At 41.3% G+C, this 18,588-nt stretch overlaps 1 protein-coding gene across 4 annotated transcripts in view; it reads right to left on the bottom strand.

Annotated features, from left to right (window-relative positions):
* Positions 1–18,588, bottom strand: part of BMPR1B (bone morphogenetic protein receptor type 1B) — a 185,649-nt gene that overhangs the window by 13,031 nt on the left and 154,030 nt on the right. For all 4 annotated transcript variants that reach the window (XM_031066363.1, XM_031066364.1, XM_031066365.1 and 1 more), the window contains 4 exons: positions 15,556–15,712; positions 7,738–7,840; positions 6,635–6,737; positions 496–592 (listed from right to left, as the gene is read on the bottom strand). In XM_031066363.1, the coding sequence (XP_030922223.1) occupies positions 496–592; positions 6,635–6,737; positions 7,738–7,840; positions 15,556–15,695 (443 nt within the window). In that variant the 5' untranslated portion in view covers positions 15,696–15,712. The remainder of the gene's footprint in view (positions 1–495; positions 593–6,634; positions 6,738–7,737; positions 7,841–15,555; positions 15,713–18,588) is intronic.

The raw sequence follows: 18,588 nt of genomic DNA, 5'->3' as shown, positions 1-18,588 counted from the left end.
TCTGCAGTGCATTTCTAGGAGCCAGAGGAGGTAAGGTAATGTAATCTAGGAATATGTAAAAAATGTGTCAAATTGTTAAAATGTCATGTATGTAGATTGTGATAACACTGACATATTTACTGATATTCTTGTATTATCTTCTTTTTTTATGATCAGCTCTTCATCGCATAAACAAATTCAGAAGTCTTAGATATACTTCCCTTACAAAAATTTCGCTATAAAATTTGTCCTTTGGCCTTCTCAGTAAAGAATAATCTGTGCTTCTACCTGAATGGCTTTTAATGATGTTGAGTGAAAGATTCTGTATGAAATCCATCACACAGGTATACCTGTGAATAGCATCAATAAAATACACTTTTTTTTCTCTTGATAAAATTACAGTTTCTCATTTCTTTTCTTTAAGGTCCACTTCTATTTTTTTTCAACTTCCTAAATCTATAAAAAGATAAATGTTGGAAGGAACGTTAACAAGCTGCCAAAATATTCCTTATTTACCTGAAGTAGCAGAATATGATGATAAGCACCAGAAGGATGCTGCAAACAGCCACTGAGATCAGCAGGGCCTTGTGGTGAATATTTCCCTCAGCAAAGTCTGGGGTTAAAAAATGAGAAAGGTGGAAAATTTAGAAAGGGAGATGGTTATGAAGTCAATGTGAGAAGCGCATCGAGCACAGGATCAGTTCCACTCCTTCCTCGTAATTCCTGCACAGGATACCCCTGCATTCCCCAGGCATTTTGTGGGCTTCCTCTTTGACCCTCACTGGCCAGGACAGAATTGACACTTCCAGTGTCAAAAAAATCTATTTGTTTTCTCAGTCCTCACTCTGGCAAAACATTGCCTTGATTTGCAATTCCCTGTTTGTCTCTGAATGGAAAATCAATCAAGACCTGTAGCTCTGGGTCTTAACCTGAGTGATTAGCCAGGAAATGCAAAAACCACTGCCTTTTTTAAACACTCAGATTAAGCAGCATCCTAATGAGTAACTATGAAAACCAAACCAAACCACCCACCAAACTGCATTTATTCTAGAAGGGAAGACACAGTAGACCATTCAACCTCCAACAAGGCAGGCCATGAGAGGCCTTGAAAATGTATGATTTCCATCATTACAGAACAATTTGTCTCTTAGATCCTGTTTTAAACATTTGAGCAAGAATTTTCTTCTCCATCTGCTCTAGAGCAGCCCTGTGTGCTACCAAGTCCTTCCTATGCTGCTGGGCAAAAGTATCCTTCCAGTGGCTTTTCTGCAAAACACTTTGATAATAAAATGTGTCAAGTAACCTGCAGAAAATGTTGTTGCATAAAAACTATTAAAATGCTTCAGTCAACCTTTGTATAGCAGACTCATATTCTCCTTTAAAGTGTAACATTAATCTCCAAATTTGAATTCTCAGCTCAGGCAAGCGAGTCTGACCTTCATGCATGCTTCTCTGCTGAAAAACAAAGACATCCAGCTCTATTCTTTTTTAACCTCCCCTGCCACTCAAATTCTCAAAATTATAGTATTTCAGCCTGTACATACACAAGCCACCTTTCCAATAACAAATGGGATAATGCAAATGAGGGCCATGTTTTCTGAAGCTCTTCCAGCCTTGCTGTCTTGCATCCTTCACTCCAATGCCTGACACATCAGAGAATGCAATAAGTAAGAAATCTATCCTTATTGACTGGTCCTGGAACGACGTTATTACGTTTCAGATTTACAAGGGTAATGAGACCAGGAGATTCCTAAGGGACTCTTAGTTTACTCTCAGACTCTTTCATTTTCAAGATCCAGTTTCTCCTTCTTTTTTTTTTCTTGCCCCCAAACAATTTCTTTTTTTTCCCCTTTCCACTACAAACAGAGATTACCTACCAACACACCTCCTGATCACACTGGTCATGTTTTAACCTGCCATTGCCTGCTCTGGGAGCACTGACAATGTAAACATTCAGGACATGGCTGATGCCTTTGAAAGAGGACACTGACACGATGTCTATCAGGAAAAACTCTCGAGCCCATCCTTCTGCCTGCCACAGCAGATTTATCCCTGGCCTGCCACTCCAAGTGGGCTGTGGGTCGTAACTGAGAGCCCACCGGGGAATCCAGAGCTCTCGTGAAGGCAATGGCAGCTTGGCAGGGCTGAGGGCTCTGGTTTGTGCTGTGTGAGCAGCCTGTGTCAGCACCACCTCCCTCTAAAATGTGTGGGTTGTCACAGTTTCAGATGTCACAGCCCATCAGATGAAAAAGCAGGGCACAGAGACCATAAGGCGGCATTCCATACCTGGGAGAAACCCGGATAACCACCCACAGCAAGGGTTCTCCCACTTCACAGAGTATGACAGGATGGAAGCTGAGCTTCTGTGCTTAGCAGTAATGAAAGCTGATGTCAGATGGAGAGGGAACAATTCAGATCTTAGACTTGTGTCTGCTAGATGTTAAAGCCATGGAAATCTGTGCATTTTTGCAGACACAGTATTGCCCGTGAAGTTGTTCACGCTGTCTGGGCGGGTACGAGTATGTACATTTGGAGAGGGATGACAAACATGCTGAAATCTTGAATCAAATTCCCACCATTTTTAGGGTTTAAGTGATCCAAATCTTATGCTCAATGTTTCCAATGGGCTTTTGCCATTTAGAAAAGTAAGTAAATGCAGGTTGGTTTGCCCAGAGGCCAGAAGGCATTTGGAAGTGCAGTGTAGCTCTCAGATGAATTTGAGGTCCAACACTGCAAAATCCTTTGGGTACCCAAATGCAATTATGTGAAGCAAGTGTCAGGAAAGCATGAAAAGACACAAAAGAATGTGTCCTGATCTCCCTGCTGGGAGCAGGAAACAAGACTTTGACCAGATTTACAGCTGACTCTCTTGTGGTGGGTGGTGTCTGCATGCCAGCAGTGGCACAGCTTCAGCAGTGGTTCACTGTGCACAGCACAGGCGCGCAACTGGCTTTCACAGGGGGAGACAGTAAGTTCCTTTCTATTTATTTGGCTATTTGAGAGGCAATACTGATGGTAAGTGAGCTATTGTCCCACCTTTCAAACACTTCCTGCATTTTTAAAGCAGTTTGGCAGGATTTCATTTGCTGTCTAACTTGAGGACTTCATAAACCTGCTGGTGTGTGTGTGGACAACACAAGACTAAATGCAAGTCCCCATCCTCACACCAGCAATGTCTGTTTGTTCTGCTGCACTGAGCCAGGCTGCATTTCTTCTCCTGCTCCTCCAGCCCAAGCCATTCTTCACAGAACAGCAAGACAAGCCTCCCTTTGCCTGCACTATTTGACCAGGAGGAGGGATGGGGCAGCTCAGCTGTGAGTCTGCCTAGGGACTTGCTTGTGGGCTCTGTGGTGAACACTGTGGTGGGTCCTGGTCAGTGCCAGTTTAGGTGATGGAGGTACTCTGTCCTTTAAGAAGTCCAGTGGTGTGTTTTTCACTGCTGTGTCACTTGGAACTGCCAGGTGCCAAGCAGCAGGGTTATGAGAATGTGCAGCAGCTTCCACAGAGGCAGCAGTGAGCGATTACCGGGAACATCTTGTGGGAAGTGCAAAACAAACACACAGCAGGTTTGGGAAGCTTCTTCACATACCCTGGCTGGCTGATAACAGTGCAGCCCAGCAAACAGCACATTAACAGCTCCATGTTGTAGGAAAACAGTGGTGCAGGTTGGTGACAGCACAGAGCTCGGTGAGACCAAGCTGCCTCTCTGCTTTTCTCCTGCAATTTCCCCCTCCTCCACCACTCGTTTCACTCACTGTCATCAGCGGGACCATGCTGAGGAGTGCATTGGAAATGCCACCCAGAAGGTTCAGAAGTCAGCATATCAAAGGGAGAGGAGGCTCTCCTCCCACCCCAGGTCCCTCCAGCTCAGAATGTTACAGCTATCCAAGTAAAAACGGCAGTGAAATCTGAGGCGTGGAGACTGTGTGCACACATCAAACCCCATCATTCCTCCAATCATTCCTCTGCCCATTCATCACTAGCTATACAGGCAGGGAGCCAGACACGGTGGCACCACCACTTCTGCTTATATAGGCTCTAAATCAGCAAAGACATATTTCTCCTTTTGACTGGTCTCAGCCTGTGCTTTCGCTGGGATTTCCAGGAATATCTTTTATTGTTTAAAGCAGAGGTGTTATATCAGACCCAATTATGACTTTCATTTCCTTAATAAGACAGATGTACAGCTGGCACAAGGGTTTAATGGTTTCTCTGGGATATTTTATCCTGCTAGTTCTGTACCAAGATGCGCTCAAAACTTAGGCTTAGTTGTTGTTTCTTCCATCTTACTTAACAAGTCTTCCTTTGACCAGTGTTAATTTTTCTAGCTCTCACTTTCATGTATGTGGTCCTCCTTTCTTTCCAGGGGGGAGAGGAGAAGGATAGGGTGTGGCATAAATCGTGCCTTGCAGCACATGCCAGGCCTGGAAAAGCACTTAGAGAGCACAAGCCACTTGCCTTTGTAGCTGTTACCTTGGTGCATAGGTCAGTTTTGAGTTCAACAGCCTCTGACCTGGAGCTGCATGCTCCCACTAGACTTTGCTTCCCATGAGGCATCACCTCAGATGTGAGTTCATCAGAAGCCAAATTTCTGGTTGTTTTTTAGATGCTGTGGAGCATGTGTATCTTTGATGGAACCCTGAATGCCAGAAGGTTATTCCAAGAAGCTTGTTTTTAAGTTCACCTCTCTTTCTCTGTACTTACAGTTTATGCTAAATTTGATAAGCAATTTTAACGTTACTCAGACAATCACAGCCTAATCTAAATGCTTCCAGTAGAAACAATGATCACAGCCACAGTGCTGGGCACTGGCAGTAGCTTGTATTTGTACACAGTATTTTTACCTATTTGCAGTGAGGAGCTGTGGTTCAACTATGGCTTTTTATTCTGAGGTTTCACACTAAGATACAGCAATGACAAATTAAAAGAGGCCTGGCATCACTGAGAATGACATATTAACCTAAGGCTTTAATAAAGGTGGTGACTTCAGCCCTGTTCAGCCAAATTTATTCAAGCAGTTCCTGAAATGCATTTCTACAAAACACTGTCAGGATGCTGGTAGTGTGAGAGCTTATTTAAAAAAAATAAAAATATTTTGAGTGTGTTGAGTGACTACATCACCTTTTGTCTGCCATGCTAAAATAGTCAACTTTGCAACACAGAACAGCTAGAACCCTGCTCCAGCTCACTGAAATTTTTCTTTTAAAAAATATTCTCTCTGCCACCATGGTTCTCCAGTGATACTTTATTTACCCTATATACATACAGGACAAACCCAACATCAATCCAAACACCTTCTGCCACTACCAAAAGCTTGGTCCATTGCTTTCTTTGTAAGTAGAAGATAGCATTGGCAAATAACTAAAATCTTAATAGACAGATGTCTAGAGTTAGGCTCTGATTCAGTATTTTTGAGTAGTCCTAATGTAGAATAAACTCAGCCAGTAGCAAGAAAAAATCATGGCAGTGTTTTCCAAACTGATATTTAATGAAAGACTAAGTAAGTGTGAACAAATATTGACTGCTTTTTGGAGCTCTTCTCTCAATCCAAAGAACTTTTTAAAATTAAATAAACCAACAAAGTAGTACATAACTCTTCTGCTGGAAGTCAGAATTTTATGAGGTTTCGCTGCCTTAATGCCTTGCTAGTAAACAGTGAAGTATTTACATACTACTCTCCAAAGGCCTGACTCTGCAGCCCATCTGTGCAGAATTTCACAGGCCTGAAGGGAACATGAGTGAAGGCTTTCTCTGAGCATGCATTCGTGTAAGTATCTGCTGTTGGTGAAATTAAGAGTGCATCTGTGCACCGATCTGGATCTTCAACACAGAACACCACGATTATAAATTCTTTTGCAAGCCTGAACTGACTCGATGCTGACTACCACAATTCCTGCTAATGCCAAGAGTTTATTATGGATGAATTTACACTTACTTAGGAATACACTTCTATAAAATTTATTCTGAACACCAAGACAAAAATAGTTCTACCAGCTTTCAGAAAGTGATGTTTAAACAAACAAAAATGCTAAAACCTTGCCTCAGCATCTACTAAGTTAATACACGCCCATTTGTTCTCGAATATTTTTTTTTTAAAAACTTGTGTGAGTTCTTACTCTACATTACTTTTTCAGCTACATTGTTCACATAAAAAATACACTTTACTGAGTCATTATTGTCTCAGTGCTGGATGATCAGGTCTTGCCAATAAGAAAAACTTACAGACTTCTGTCAACTTTAACTGACCAATTTGTGTGTGGAGTTATGAATGAGAGCAATGCATGTTACAGGGACTGGAGAGAGGATTCCATTTTATTATCAGGCTAAAGAAATACACAGCAAGAGTCATCCTCTGCCACGACCAGCCTAGGTCTTTGAGATGACGTCTGACAGCTCAGCAGGTCCGTGCTAGGACAGCATCATGCAATTCTAATGCATCTCGTGTTCACTGCATGTGTCCAGCAGAAACTACAGCAAGCATCAGCACCACTCCACACACAACCTACAGGAATGGAGAAATACTGTTTAATGCCATTTATCTCTCTAATCACATGCTTTTGGATAGGGGCGCTTCAGTCTGCGCTCTATTTTTCCCTAAGGCACAAGGACCAACAGCAGGAAAAGATCAGCTTAGGACCAGATTTTGTTCCCTTACCTCGATTCTTCAGTGGTGGCAGTGTAGGATGAAGGTGCCTGTTACAGTAATCTTGGCCTGTGCAACATTCAATAGATCTTCTTTGGTGTGGAATAGGAGTGTCCTGCAACAAGCAATTTAGATGGAAAGCAAGTTATTACCCGTGTTGTAAATATACATGGTCATTCTGGCACTTGAAAGATGTGTTGCTAGCTGGACTGCAATCTGCTACAGATTCCTAGGATGTGTGGAGCAAGGATTTCTGCCAACCAGCATATCCAGCAATATTTCATCCAGGTAATTAAGACATTAATTCACTCCAAACTTGCTCCTGTTGGTGCCTTAATGCTGCAGAAGGGACTGACTTTCTCTAATGGTGCAAGTCAGAAGTGTGAAAGTCACATACATCCATCAGCTGGACCAAAAGTGAGTTAATACGAGTATCCAAAACAGGTTAGCCAGGATAATACAGGAATTGCTGTGTGGACTAATTTAGCTACAGCTTCTGGTCTTGTGGGAAGCTGGATAAAATACCTTCCATTAGCATAATGATGAAACCATTCCTGTACTCATCTAAAACCATTTAAGGTTAATGTGAGGAAAGGCAACCACCTTAGAAACACCTTGCTCCATTTTCCACACCCCTTCCATTCCGGCAGTGATACTTGTTTTCCATCGGGTGATCGCTGTACTTGAAGGGAATACCTGGCACCAAAAATCCCAAACCAATGTGCAACTGCATGTAGGACATTGCTGCTGTAGATGTTGCTGCAGTCCATCAAATAATATCCTAACTAACTTTAGCTAGGGAAAACACAGAGAGAGAGATCCAGCATAGAGATTTGAGGAGTTACGACTGCAATTCTCTAAAACCAAACTTCCTCTCAGGGGGAATGTTACTAGCAGCAGCAGTGCCAAAACCAAAAACATGAGTTATTATTAGGAGGATCTGTAGTATCATCTTTTGCAGATACAAATGCACTCCCCTCAGCAAGCAATGCAGATCAGCAATCTGCCAAAGGAACGGAAGTGGAAAACATGGACACAGTAATGTCTGTTGACTGCACTTTAATTGAAAACTATCAAAAATTCAAGTGACACTGTGGCAGAAAATGCTTCCTCACCCGACACTGGAAGTCTGAGCCCTCTAATCCAAGACATCCCTTGGTGACTAAATGTCCACCGGACTCATCCTCTTCTATTATGGTGAAGCAGTAGCCATCAGTGCTGTGGATTGGAAAGAATGAATCAGGACAAGGCACTGAAATGTGAAAAGTGGAAAATGACCTGTTGAATATTGTCTTAAACTTTGCTCCTTGCCAGGCAAATCTGCCATTCAGAAATGGACACACTGGGGCTGCTGTGGAGCAGCTCCTGCACACACAAAGGAGGCTCTGCCTCAGAGCTGTGTACTTACCTTTGCAACATTTCACAGCCTAAACCCCACAAAGAAGCACCCCAGCTCTCTGCCTGTGGTCATTAGTGTGTTAAGACTTTGGAAAGCTATACAGTGCAAGCTTCAGTGCTGCACAACCTCTGCCCTGAGTGCGGGAACAAGGCACCGACACTTGCACCACAGTACAGACCTGAAGAAAGAAACACTTCTGAGATGCTAAACGTAAAATATTACCAAGAGTGATTTGTGATTCCTGTTTTAACCATATTATGAACTGCAACACTCCTGTGTATGAGTCCTTGAGTTATCATCAACACCCTTCATAGATGTTTACTTGGGTTATAAGCCTGAAGTGACCCATAATGCTTCCGTTTACAGGACCGTGCACCAGGGAGGGCAAATATACTAACAGATGGCTAGATGGGGCTGGTGATAAATGTCCTTCCTTGATGAAGGTCAAATGCCGGAATGCTATGGAAAGAGGGAGTGGAGGGCATGGAAAGGGTGGCTGCATTCTATTGAGACTGCTGTACCTTAAGTTCTCAGCACTCTGATGGGGATATGTAATGTGTAAGAAACAAAAACTGACAGACTTGCAGGAAGAAGATCCAAAAATAAAGAAAAAACTCTTTAATATAAGACATTTAAGTCACAGAAAAATAAATTATTCTGTTATTGGCTCAGGAAAATAGCACTGGCTATTATGTGCAACGAGTATTTTTCAGAAGAGAAGAAACAAACTCAGTTAAAACAAGGAAATAAAAAGAAAAAAAGATTAGAAAACTTAAATACAGCAAAATTTCAGATGATTTGCTCCTTACTTGAATGAAACAAAAGTCTAAAGAGCACCAGCAGCAAAGGCAATGAAGATGTAGGAAACAAGAGTCACAGTTACACATTTAAGAGACAAACACAAATTTGTAAGTATTAGCTACACAACCGAGAGATGCTGCACAGGATCACGTCAAACATTTTCTGTGGCATATTTTTATATTAGTGGGGCAGGGTCTAGCCATGGTAAGCTTATTACTTCAAATAATAATATATCATGACTTCTGGATCTGAAAAGTAACCAATTGCACATTACAAATTACTTTCTCAGGGAAGCCAGCAATGCCTTCTACCCTTCTTTGCATTGTACACAGGAGTGAGGCGAAGGAGACAGCAACCCTTCTGGGCAACAGCCACCTTTATGTCATTGCTTGAGCTGAAAAGATAGGAACAATAGGATTGCCAAGAGAGACTGTAAGGAATCCATTAGAGAAGGATATTATATTAGATTAGATTTTACTTGTTTGCATGGTGCCTTTGATTCAAAATAATGAGTAAGTTTAACCCAGGGGACAGAGCAACAAAACAATAAATTGCTATCAAGTGAAACACAAAAATGGACTCCACAGCTAACAGCAAAAAACTCAAAACTCTTAGTTCATCGAAGAAAAGCAGGGGAAGGAAAGTCAAATTGTTTGCAAAAGGGACAAAAAGAAAGAGATAGTCAGCTGCTTTAATTCTATTTCTCTGACTTGTCCTATGGGACTCTGATTCTTAGCTCACTTATGAAAATTAAAGTCAGGTTTCTCATACACTTTAGTCCCTCTACAAGTTTTACTCCAAATTTAAAAAGAAAAATTTAGATTAGCTAGAGCAAAACAAAGAAGTGTTAAAGCTCCAACAATAAGTCTAAATCTATTCTAGCCTCTAAATCTATTCTAGCCTCTTTACAGAGGCTAGAATAATGAAGGAAAAGCAAGAGAAAAAAACAGCACTGCTGAGCAGAATTAATACTGCTACCACTTGTTTCTACCTCTAAGAGGAAAAAAAAAATAAAACCAAACAACAAAAAGCTTTCATGCAATGTAAGAACTCATAATCTTTCTGAGAATTTCTGAGGTGCTTGGGTGAGAGGGAAAAGGGACTCTTCTGGAAAAAAAAAGGATCTCCTACCTGCTTCCCCCCCCCACCCCAACCTGTTCTCCTGGTTCACAGGATGTCAAATGGACCACACACTGCAAGAAAAAGGGCAGGGCACACTCCTGCTGTTTTATTGATTTCCCCACCTCACACCTGACTAGGGTAGAAATGAAACTTACTAATATAGCCAGTAAGAAACAAGTTAGAGATGTGTGCACAGTCTCAAATGTTATGCTTATTTTGGTGACTACAGAGAAAGAAGCATCTGTACATCACTGACGCTTGCAAAGCAGTATGTAAAACTTATTCTCCACTTCCTAGAAGAAAAATCCCGTTGTGTAGAACTGCTACTTTCTTAAAATCTGCAATGTGAATTCTAATTTTGTGTAATTTGAATCTGCAAATGGTGTGTAAAGAAGGAATTCAGTGTGGATACAACTGGTTACATCTGGGTACACATCCAGTAACCTCCTCCACTGAAGCACCATCATTAGAGTATGGTGCAGGGGTGTGACTAAATTCACTTTGGATGTGATCACTAATAGAGCTTTGCTGTGTTACATATTTGCCAAGAGTGAATTCTGACAGACAAGTCAAATGCCAGGAGAATAAAGGGAGTTAATAGGGAAACACTGACAGACAGTGATATAGAAGATCCTGCTCCAATTACAGATTACCACAAAGAAAGCAGGGATCTTAACTCAGACCTTTCCTAAATGTCACAAGAGAGGAACCAAGGCCAACAGCTTTGCATCTGCTCACACAGATGTCCCCACTGGCCAGCAGCCATTTCTTACAGAAGATGTGATTCCTCAGCTACCAAAACCTGCCCGCTGGAGATTTCCCACCTGGCTCTGTGAGTGTGTGACACAGCCAGGGATGGCAATACATAACTTTGAAAAGCAACATCTTTCCCTCACTCAATGCCTATCACAAAGAGACAGGTAACTTTCACAATTTGATTAACAGATGCCTTATCTTTAATTTGATTTCAAATGAGTCCATACAAGAATTATTACTTTTTTCCATTCCTCCTCTTTATATTCCTCATTTTGATACCAGAAAGAGCAAGAGCATTTTTTACTTCCATCCAAAGCAAGATAACAAGTCTCTGCACTCTTTTTAAAATGATTAAAAAATTTCCTGTATAAAGGATGAAATTTCAAAATGAACATAAACATTAAAAAATTGAAAGGCTAACATTTAAGAACTCACTATAGCTCCTTTATCAGAAAACGTTGAACTTTTCCCTAAAAATTAAAATTGATTAAAACAAAAGTTATCTGAACTTGGTGCTTTGGCCACTGTCAAAGTCTTTTTTTTTCCACCTACCAAATTACAAAGAAAATTCAAGCATATCATCTGGAGAACAGGACAATGAAGATAACATCACTCAAGTGACTTATCACCTTTGGTAACACTGAAAAAGCAACTTAATTATTTTATTGCTTTAGGTAACCAAAGACACAGTTGGGCAGAAATACAATCTAGTAGGCAACACACAGGAACTTAAACTTTATCAGCCCAATCTTTAAAACTGTCAGCATTTATTTGTGCATGAAAATAGAGTGTGACAAGGCACCTAATTAGCCTCTGCCTTTACTGCAATCCCATTACAGTCAAAGCCAATTAATTGTAACACTGCGTTTTAAAATATGCAATTAATTATGATCAGACATAACTGTCCGTGCATTCACTCTGAACACAGAAAACTTGAAAAGGAACAGTAAAACAAGGTCCTGGTTGTGTTCAAAGCAGCTTTGACCTTCTTCACTGAAAGCCTTTTATGAATTGCACAGATGTTCTGAAAGAAGAATAAAGTTTCAACACGCAGCAGTTTAGCACACCCTTGGCAAGCAGAGGATTGTGAGCCTTCTCCAAAGGTTTCATCTGTCAGGGCCTTGAGTGCACTTGTATTTTTCAACTGCCCAGAGTGGCCCCACTTGTGACCCCTCTTTCCCCCTACCCAGGACCCCTGAGCAGTGGTACAGAAGTGCCTGTCTCCAGCCACGGGAAGGGCTACTGAAGGAGCTGTTTCTGCCTGTTGTGTTCACATATCCATGAGGAAATGGAGTCCTGGTGAGTGAGGGTATCAGCCTCAGCTCCTACCTTGGTCCCCTTCTGCCACACTTTGGAATTAACCCTCCCTCAATGAGCTCACCCTGCAATGGGTCTTCCAAAACGTCACTGTGCTCAGGGACTGCCCCATTTTTTAAAGTACACTCTAACTAGAGCTATGGCTTTTCTGCTTAGAGAGAAAAGCATTCTGCCTTTTAGGCTGCAGTGTTATCCTTAGCTCTCCAAAGTATTGTTGGACTTAAACTGCAGAAGTATAAAGAACGGGAAATTCTGTACAGGAACACAGCGGGCTGTTGGAGGATTTGATATAGATGTGGTTAAAGAATACTGGCTTTTAAATTTCTACAAATACAGTTATGGAGAGGATTTCAAACGGCCACCAGATGTCCTCATTTTTATATAAACATTCAGACCCCTGGTACTATGGGACAGATATGTACTTTAAAGCTGAATACCTGTGGTAGCAGATAAAAATCTTCATGTGAGATGACAGACTGTTTTTTAGGAGAAAATTTTAATGGTGATTGCAGTAAGAATAGCTATTCTATTCTGAGAGTTTTAATTTAAACACAGCTGGAAATGCTTTTGCATTGAACTTTCAGAGGTTCTTGCTCCTGGGTTCATAAAATGCTTCACTGCTTTAGTAAAAACCCTGGTAAGGACAGTGGCTGATGCTCTCCAGAGCCCAAGCCCTGGCTGTGGATGTACTCAGCGAATTTCCTGGGTGTCAGAGCTTTGCCAGGCCCTTGGGTGCTCCAGAACACACTGGCTCATTCCTGTTGGGCTGGCAGATCCAGACTCTGAAGGTCCAAGCACAGCCTAAAGCTTAACAGATTGATAAGAGCTGAAAAGAGGTTTGATCTTAAAATTTTTCTTAAAAAAATAAAATGCTTTTAGTGGCTACATCTATGGCAAGCAGATAATTAATGCAATAACTTTTAATCTGAAGCATTTAATTTATTCTTCAGACAAATACTGCAATTGATACTTCTTGAACTTCCAAATGGGGAAACTTCCTTTATAGTGATTCCCTGAGTGCTTTAAAATTGTGCCAACAGTCATTCACACAGGATAAAATATGAAAATTACTGCCTGACTAATAGGATGATTCCAAAACTCAGGGGAAATTTATAATCCCTGCTAACCTGGTAGGTTGTGCTCAAATCTTTTGAAATTTTGTCTCTATCCAGCCAACAAAGCATATACCTAATAACCAGCTAACCAGACATCTAATAACCCCTCTTTCCCAACAGAAGGCTCAGGATCTTATTTCCTCTGTAATCCATAATTCCAGCAATGTAGTAGAGAATTTAAAAAATTAATTATTACACCAACAGTTAAAACAGATGCAGGGAAAAGAAGGGGTGTTGAGTCCCTCACACCTCACTGCAGCTCTCATACCAAGGCAGTGGGAGCCACAGCAATGATCACTATCATGAACATGATTACTGCTGACAAGCCATGAAGGCAGTGCATTTATATTAATTTAATTTGTTTTATATTACTCCAAACTCCTCAGCAATTTTTCACTTATGCTGTTGCTCACTGGCCAAGTGGCAAGGTGGGTACTACTCAGGTGACAGCACAGGGCAGGACAGAGGAGCTGATCTAAAGCAAGTCTCCTAACTGCTCCAGGAAACTCCTGACTGGGCAGAAAAGTGATTAATACTTGATGGATAAATTCCAGCTTCAATTATTATTTTGATGTCTAAATTGGAAAAAATCAGTCTGGGAATAAAGCAGAACATTCAAGCCTGAAGTCTTCAAGGATTATGAAGACAAAAGGGGTTACAATTTTGTGTTTTATTACCACTTAACTGCCTATCCTTGGGCATTAATACCTATAAAAAAGTTTGACATTTGACACCGTAAAGGAGACTCTGAAGAGAGTTTCTTTAAAGTACTGCACTGAGGGAAAATGCACAAATCCATTCTAACAGGACATTCACTCGTAGTTCCATAAAAAATACTTAATGCCAATGATACCTACAAAGCGACATGCAAAAGCAGGCCTACCCAGCTGGGGGATAAACCTTGTTCAGTCAGTTTCCTTAACATTGATCCCTTTGTGCTTCCTAATTCAAGGATTTAAAAGTCATCTGCAAATTCCCTGTTGCTGCATGTGTGAGACAGCACATAGGAAAGCTGTGGCTCTTGCTGGGCAGGAAGAGGAAACAGCTGATTGACGCTGCAGGGGATCAGCAAATTGCTATCAGAGTGAGGTTTTATAGCTTTTTAAACTGACTGTCATGTGAGAGCAGTTAGGTCTAACTCCTGGCTGGAACATGGGCTTGTAGGAAGAGGTTAGAAAGGGGGAATGGTATTTACAGCTGTCACCAAAACTTTGATACATTTTAGTAGGAAACTGCAGGCTGAGAAGAATAAAGTCAGGCTGCAAACCCACAACTCAAAAATCCAACAAAGCAATCAGTGCCTTCAGCAACCTTAAGCTTTCCCCATTTCTCTTTTAAATACACTGCCTTGAAGAGCTGACACAATCTCACAGTCAGACAATCTCACCTCAAACAGCACGTCTCCAGCTGGGCTCAAAACTGTGCCCTGCTTCTATGCCTCTGACTCCCACAGCTCCACCAGACTGAGAACTGGTATCTCCAGTATCACACCTGCTTCTAGCCAAGCAGAGAAGTTTAAATCTCTCATATGGAACATGAAGAGCTCAGCCCAACTTTGCTGCAGCTAAAGCAAACTGTACCTGCACCTCAAGCCAAGACAGAGGTTCATTCAACCCTCACTCAACCTTCAGTCAACAGCAATTGTGTGTGTCCAGCAAGAGCTGCTTTTGGGTAGGGGAACAGCAGCCTGGTCCCCCCACAGGTCCCCTCAGTCACCTCTGCTTGCTTCAGCCGGTGCCAGGACAACACAGCCTAGTGCTGAGGCTTCAAGGATACTGTGCACATCTGGACCTGCCTCTCCCCCGGGGAGCCAAAAGGTCCTGACGAAGCAGAATCCAACCCAGACGACAAACCTGTACTACTCTTAGCCCAAAATTAAACAGAAGACTACAGCTAGTAGACAAAAATACTCAACACTTCACCTCAATATAGTTTTCCTTTTAGCATGGAAAAAAAAAAAAAAACAAGCCCAAAGCCTTAAGGACCTACAGATACAGCTGCTGTAGACACAAAGACCAGGGTTCTTATAAATAGTATTCTATTGAGAGTGATTATAAATTTATAAGCATTTATTGACATTTCAATATATCTCGATTAGGTCTCCTCTCATTAACTGCACGCTCCTTTAAAAACAAAGTTCAACCTTCAGAATATTCCATATGCATTTCATTAAAACAAGTATTATCTAAAATTATAAATATGTGTATGCCCTAACAAAACAAAGCAAAACAAAACAAAAACCAACAACCATGCAGCTGATATCTAGGTAAAAATTAGTTCTGATTTTTAGACAGACAGTGAAAACCAACTCATTTACATATCACTGCTTAAACAAAAACTGCAACACCCAACTTGGGATTGCTGAGCTGCCACGAGTTTGTTTTGCCATGCATGTAACATCAGCAGATATCTATCCCACAAACCTGCAGGTGTTGTTGACCGAGTCCTCAGGGCAGTGGTGGTGGCACTGGCAGGACAGCTTCTTCTGGGGAGGAGCAGGGGCCGTGCTCTCACCGTCTTTTCTGGTCTCCAAGCTCAGCTTGCCAGAACTTCGCAAGGCCATGTTGTCTAGAAAACTGGCTGTAAGAGAGGAAGAAAAAGAAACAGTTCTAGGATGTATTGCAAGACCAGAAATGAAGGCTTTAAACTACTTCTACCTATCAAAACTTAAGAAAGTTATTTGAGATGAGGGTTCACTCATTATTTACAGAGTGTTTTTCTGTAGTTTGACATGGTCACCATGGTTGAGGCTTATTGGACCTCAGTGGTATTAGATCAAAGGTACTGATGTTAGAGCTCTGCCACTGCCAAGAGATATACTGTGCTTTTATTATTATATATTGCACAGTACAGCTTTTCTTCTATTGCATTACACAGGTCAAATCCTTGCTTACACCTCTGAGTTTTCTTTATCTCCACAGCACTCAGCACAGATCTACATTTACTGAACCCCATAAAAATCAGTGGGATTTATGATACTCCAGGCAGAACAGAACATAAGCATACAATTTAACAAAGTCTTAACAGAAACTGATGTTCTTTCAAATTCAACAGCACGTTCTGTCACTGAATTGCAAAAGCCCTGCTTGGAAAACAAGGCAAAGAGCTCACTTCTGTAAAAGAAAAGTCTATAAACAAAGTAAAAGAAAAGAATGTGGTTTCGGATGAACAATGCTGAAATATATGGAGGTGATTATTTCTAAAAATATCAGAGTACTGAATCTCCATGGAGCTGGTGAAGTACAGCTGGAGATGCTGGTGATAGGCTAGGAGATGTTTAAGCAACCTCCTTCCCCCAGCTCTACTCATAAATATTAGCTTTCAGTCCTTGTAAAAATTTTAAGCCTCAAAGACAAAAATGAGATTAGCATGAAAAGTTTCAACTGGCAGTTCCTCAGTCTCCCTTTGGTTCCCTGTAAGAAATGTTACCAAAGGGTCACTTACAAGCAGCAGTCTCCAACACAGTAGATGAAGAGCAGGCTTGAAGTTCTTGATTTAGTGTTAAGTCTTTATAAAGAATTGGTATTATAATTATTTTGATTGCTCTTTACTCTAAGATTTTTCCAAATCTCCATCATTAGGAATGATTTACTGTGGAGCTGATAAAAAAAATTGTATCTTTTTTAGCTCCCTATGGAGAGATAGGGTGGGCAAACAGGCAGAGGGGATGGGGACAAACAGTTATTTCAGGGCTTGGATTGCAAGCAACAACTCAGGTAAGAGTGAGGCTGAAGGACTCTGAAGCAGGGTAAGGCTGGGGGAAGCATGGGGCTGTTCTATCAGTCCTTGCCCTTAGGAGGACTGAAAAAGCCCAGTCTGTGCTCCTGGGAGCATGGGACCAGCCAGGGCACATCATGCCTCCAGCTGCATATCCCTGCTCTCCTGCGCCAGCTCTGGTATCACAATTGGCAGACAGGCTTTCGTTTTCTGCAGTGTAACATGAGACAATGCAGCTTATCCCCAGCAGAGTCAGAAAAAGCTCTAACCTGTTAGCTCTGGGAGAAGTGGGGCTTTGCACATAAGAACACTGCATTTAGAGAAGTGCTAGCCTTTTAACACCATAGCCCTTCCACTCCTTGCACATTCCTTGCACAAGAGGTATATCAATAATATTAGGGTGATACACATGAAAAAGAATCATTCACCATGCCAGACTAATACTCCTATGAAACACAAAACTCATACAGCTTGGCCTTTGCTCAGTACCTCTGTATGCCACCGAAACCAACTTGCCTCTTGATTAGCTCACCTCTTTCTAAAGTCAAACCAGACAACCAGTTACAAAACATATACAAACCACGGGCTCATAACCCTTGTGCCCAGCATTAAGACATAAACTGGATTCATGACACAACTGGCTGTCAGTCCCATACTGTTTCCACTAAGATTTGGCAAAATCAGAACTAAATGCATGAGTTCACTCAAGATGCGTTGAGTGTCTGTGTTGTTGTGTACTCACAGCTGTACCTCAAGAGGAAGTAGATGCTGACATTAAAGGAAAAACAATGCACTGTTTGTTTCTCCTAATATGATTAGGCAGCCTGTGCATAACAAATTAATATCAACAGAGATTTGCTCCCTGGGTCACAGGATTAGGGATTACCTAAATTCTCTTTCAAACAGCCATTTTTGTCAGTATTACTTTGTTAGCATTAGATGGGGAATGTTCAACTATTAATATTCCTGTCAAGGATTTTCAGACTTCAAGCTCATGAGGAAACCAAGTGAACTTTTAGCTCACCAGTGTAATAGTTTACTCTGAGCATCATTTCCACAGCTCTTTCTACAAGCTACCAGTTTTAGCAGGGATCTTTCTGCAACAAGGAGTGTAAAGACAAAAGCTTCTTACACCCAGCACAAAAAAAGGGGGAATGGTTCAATTACACATTTGATGGTATCTGAATGCATTAAATTTAGGCAGCTAAATGCCATCCTCATAATATATACAACCATAGATCATTCACTTTTCAACAACCATAAAAGAAGTCATACCTGAACATAATCTGTGGCCATAACTCACCAGTGATGTGATTATGAACAGCTTCTCCAAAACTTGCCATAAACAACAGCTTCCACCCCTAGACCTGGTTGCACTCCCAGATATAATAAGACAGGCAGAAGCTGCTGAATTGGAATAAAAAGTCTGAAGTACCAGGAAAGCATGTGGCTATTTAGAGATGAAGTTTGGTTTTGGGAAAATTTAGGGACAGATAGGCTGGCATTCAAATTTACACCTTCCAAGAGTTGAAATCAGCAATGCAGCCTAATATTTTGTTTCCACCTAATCCCCAGAGTCAAAACTACTGCAAAATCATAGCAGTTCATGTCAAATATATTAGATCCAATAAAACTAAAATAGGCAGGAATAAGACACTTTCAAGCAAGCTCTTTTCTGTTTTCTAAAATGTAAAACTCTTCTCACTCTATTCTCTTGCTCCTTTCACGCCTTCATTTCC

This window comes from Geospiza fortis, unplaced genomic scaffold, assembly GCF_000277835.1.
Source record: "Geospiza fortis unplaced genomic scaffold, GeoFor_1.0 scaffold11, whole genome shotgun sequence".
In the NCBI taxonomy this organism is placed as follows: Eukaryota; Metazoa; Chordata; class Aves; order Passeriformes; family Thraupidae; genus Geospiza; species Geospiza fortis.
The sequence above is the reverse complement of the archived record's forward strand: the minus strand, read 5'-3'. Positions and strand labels throughout refer to the sequence as shown.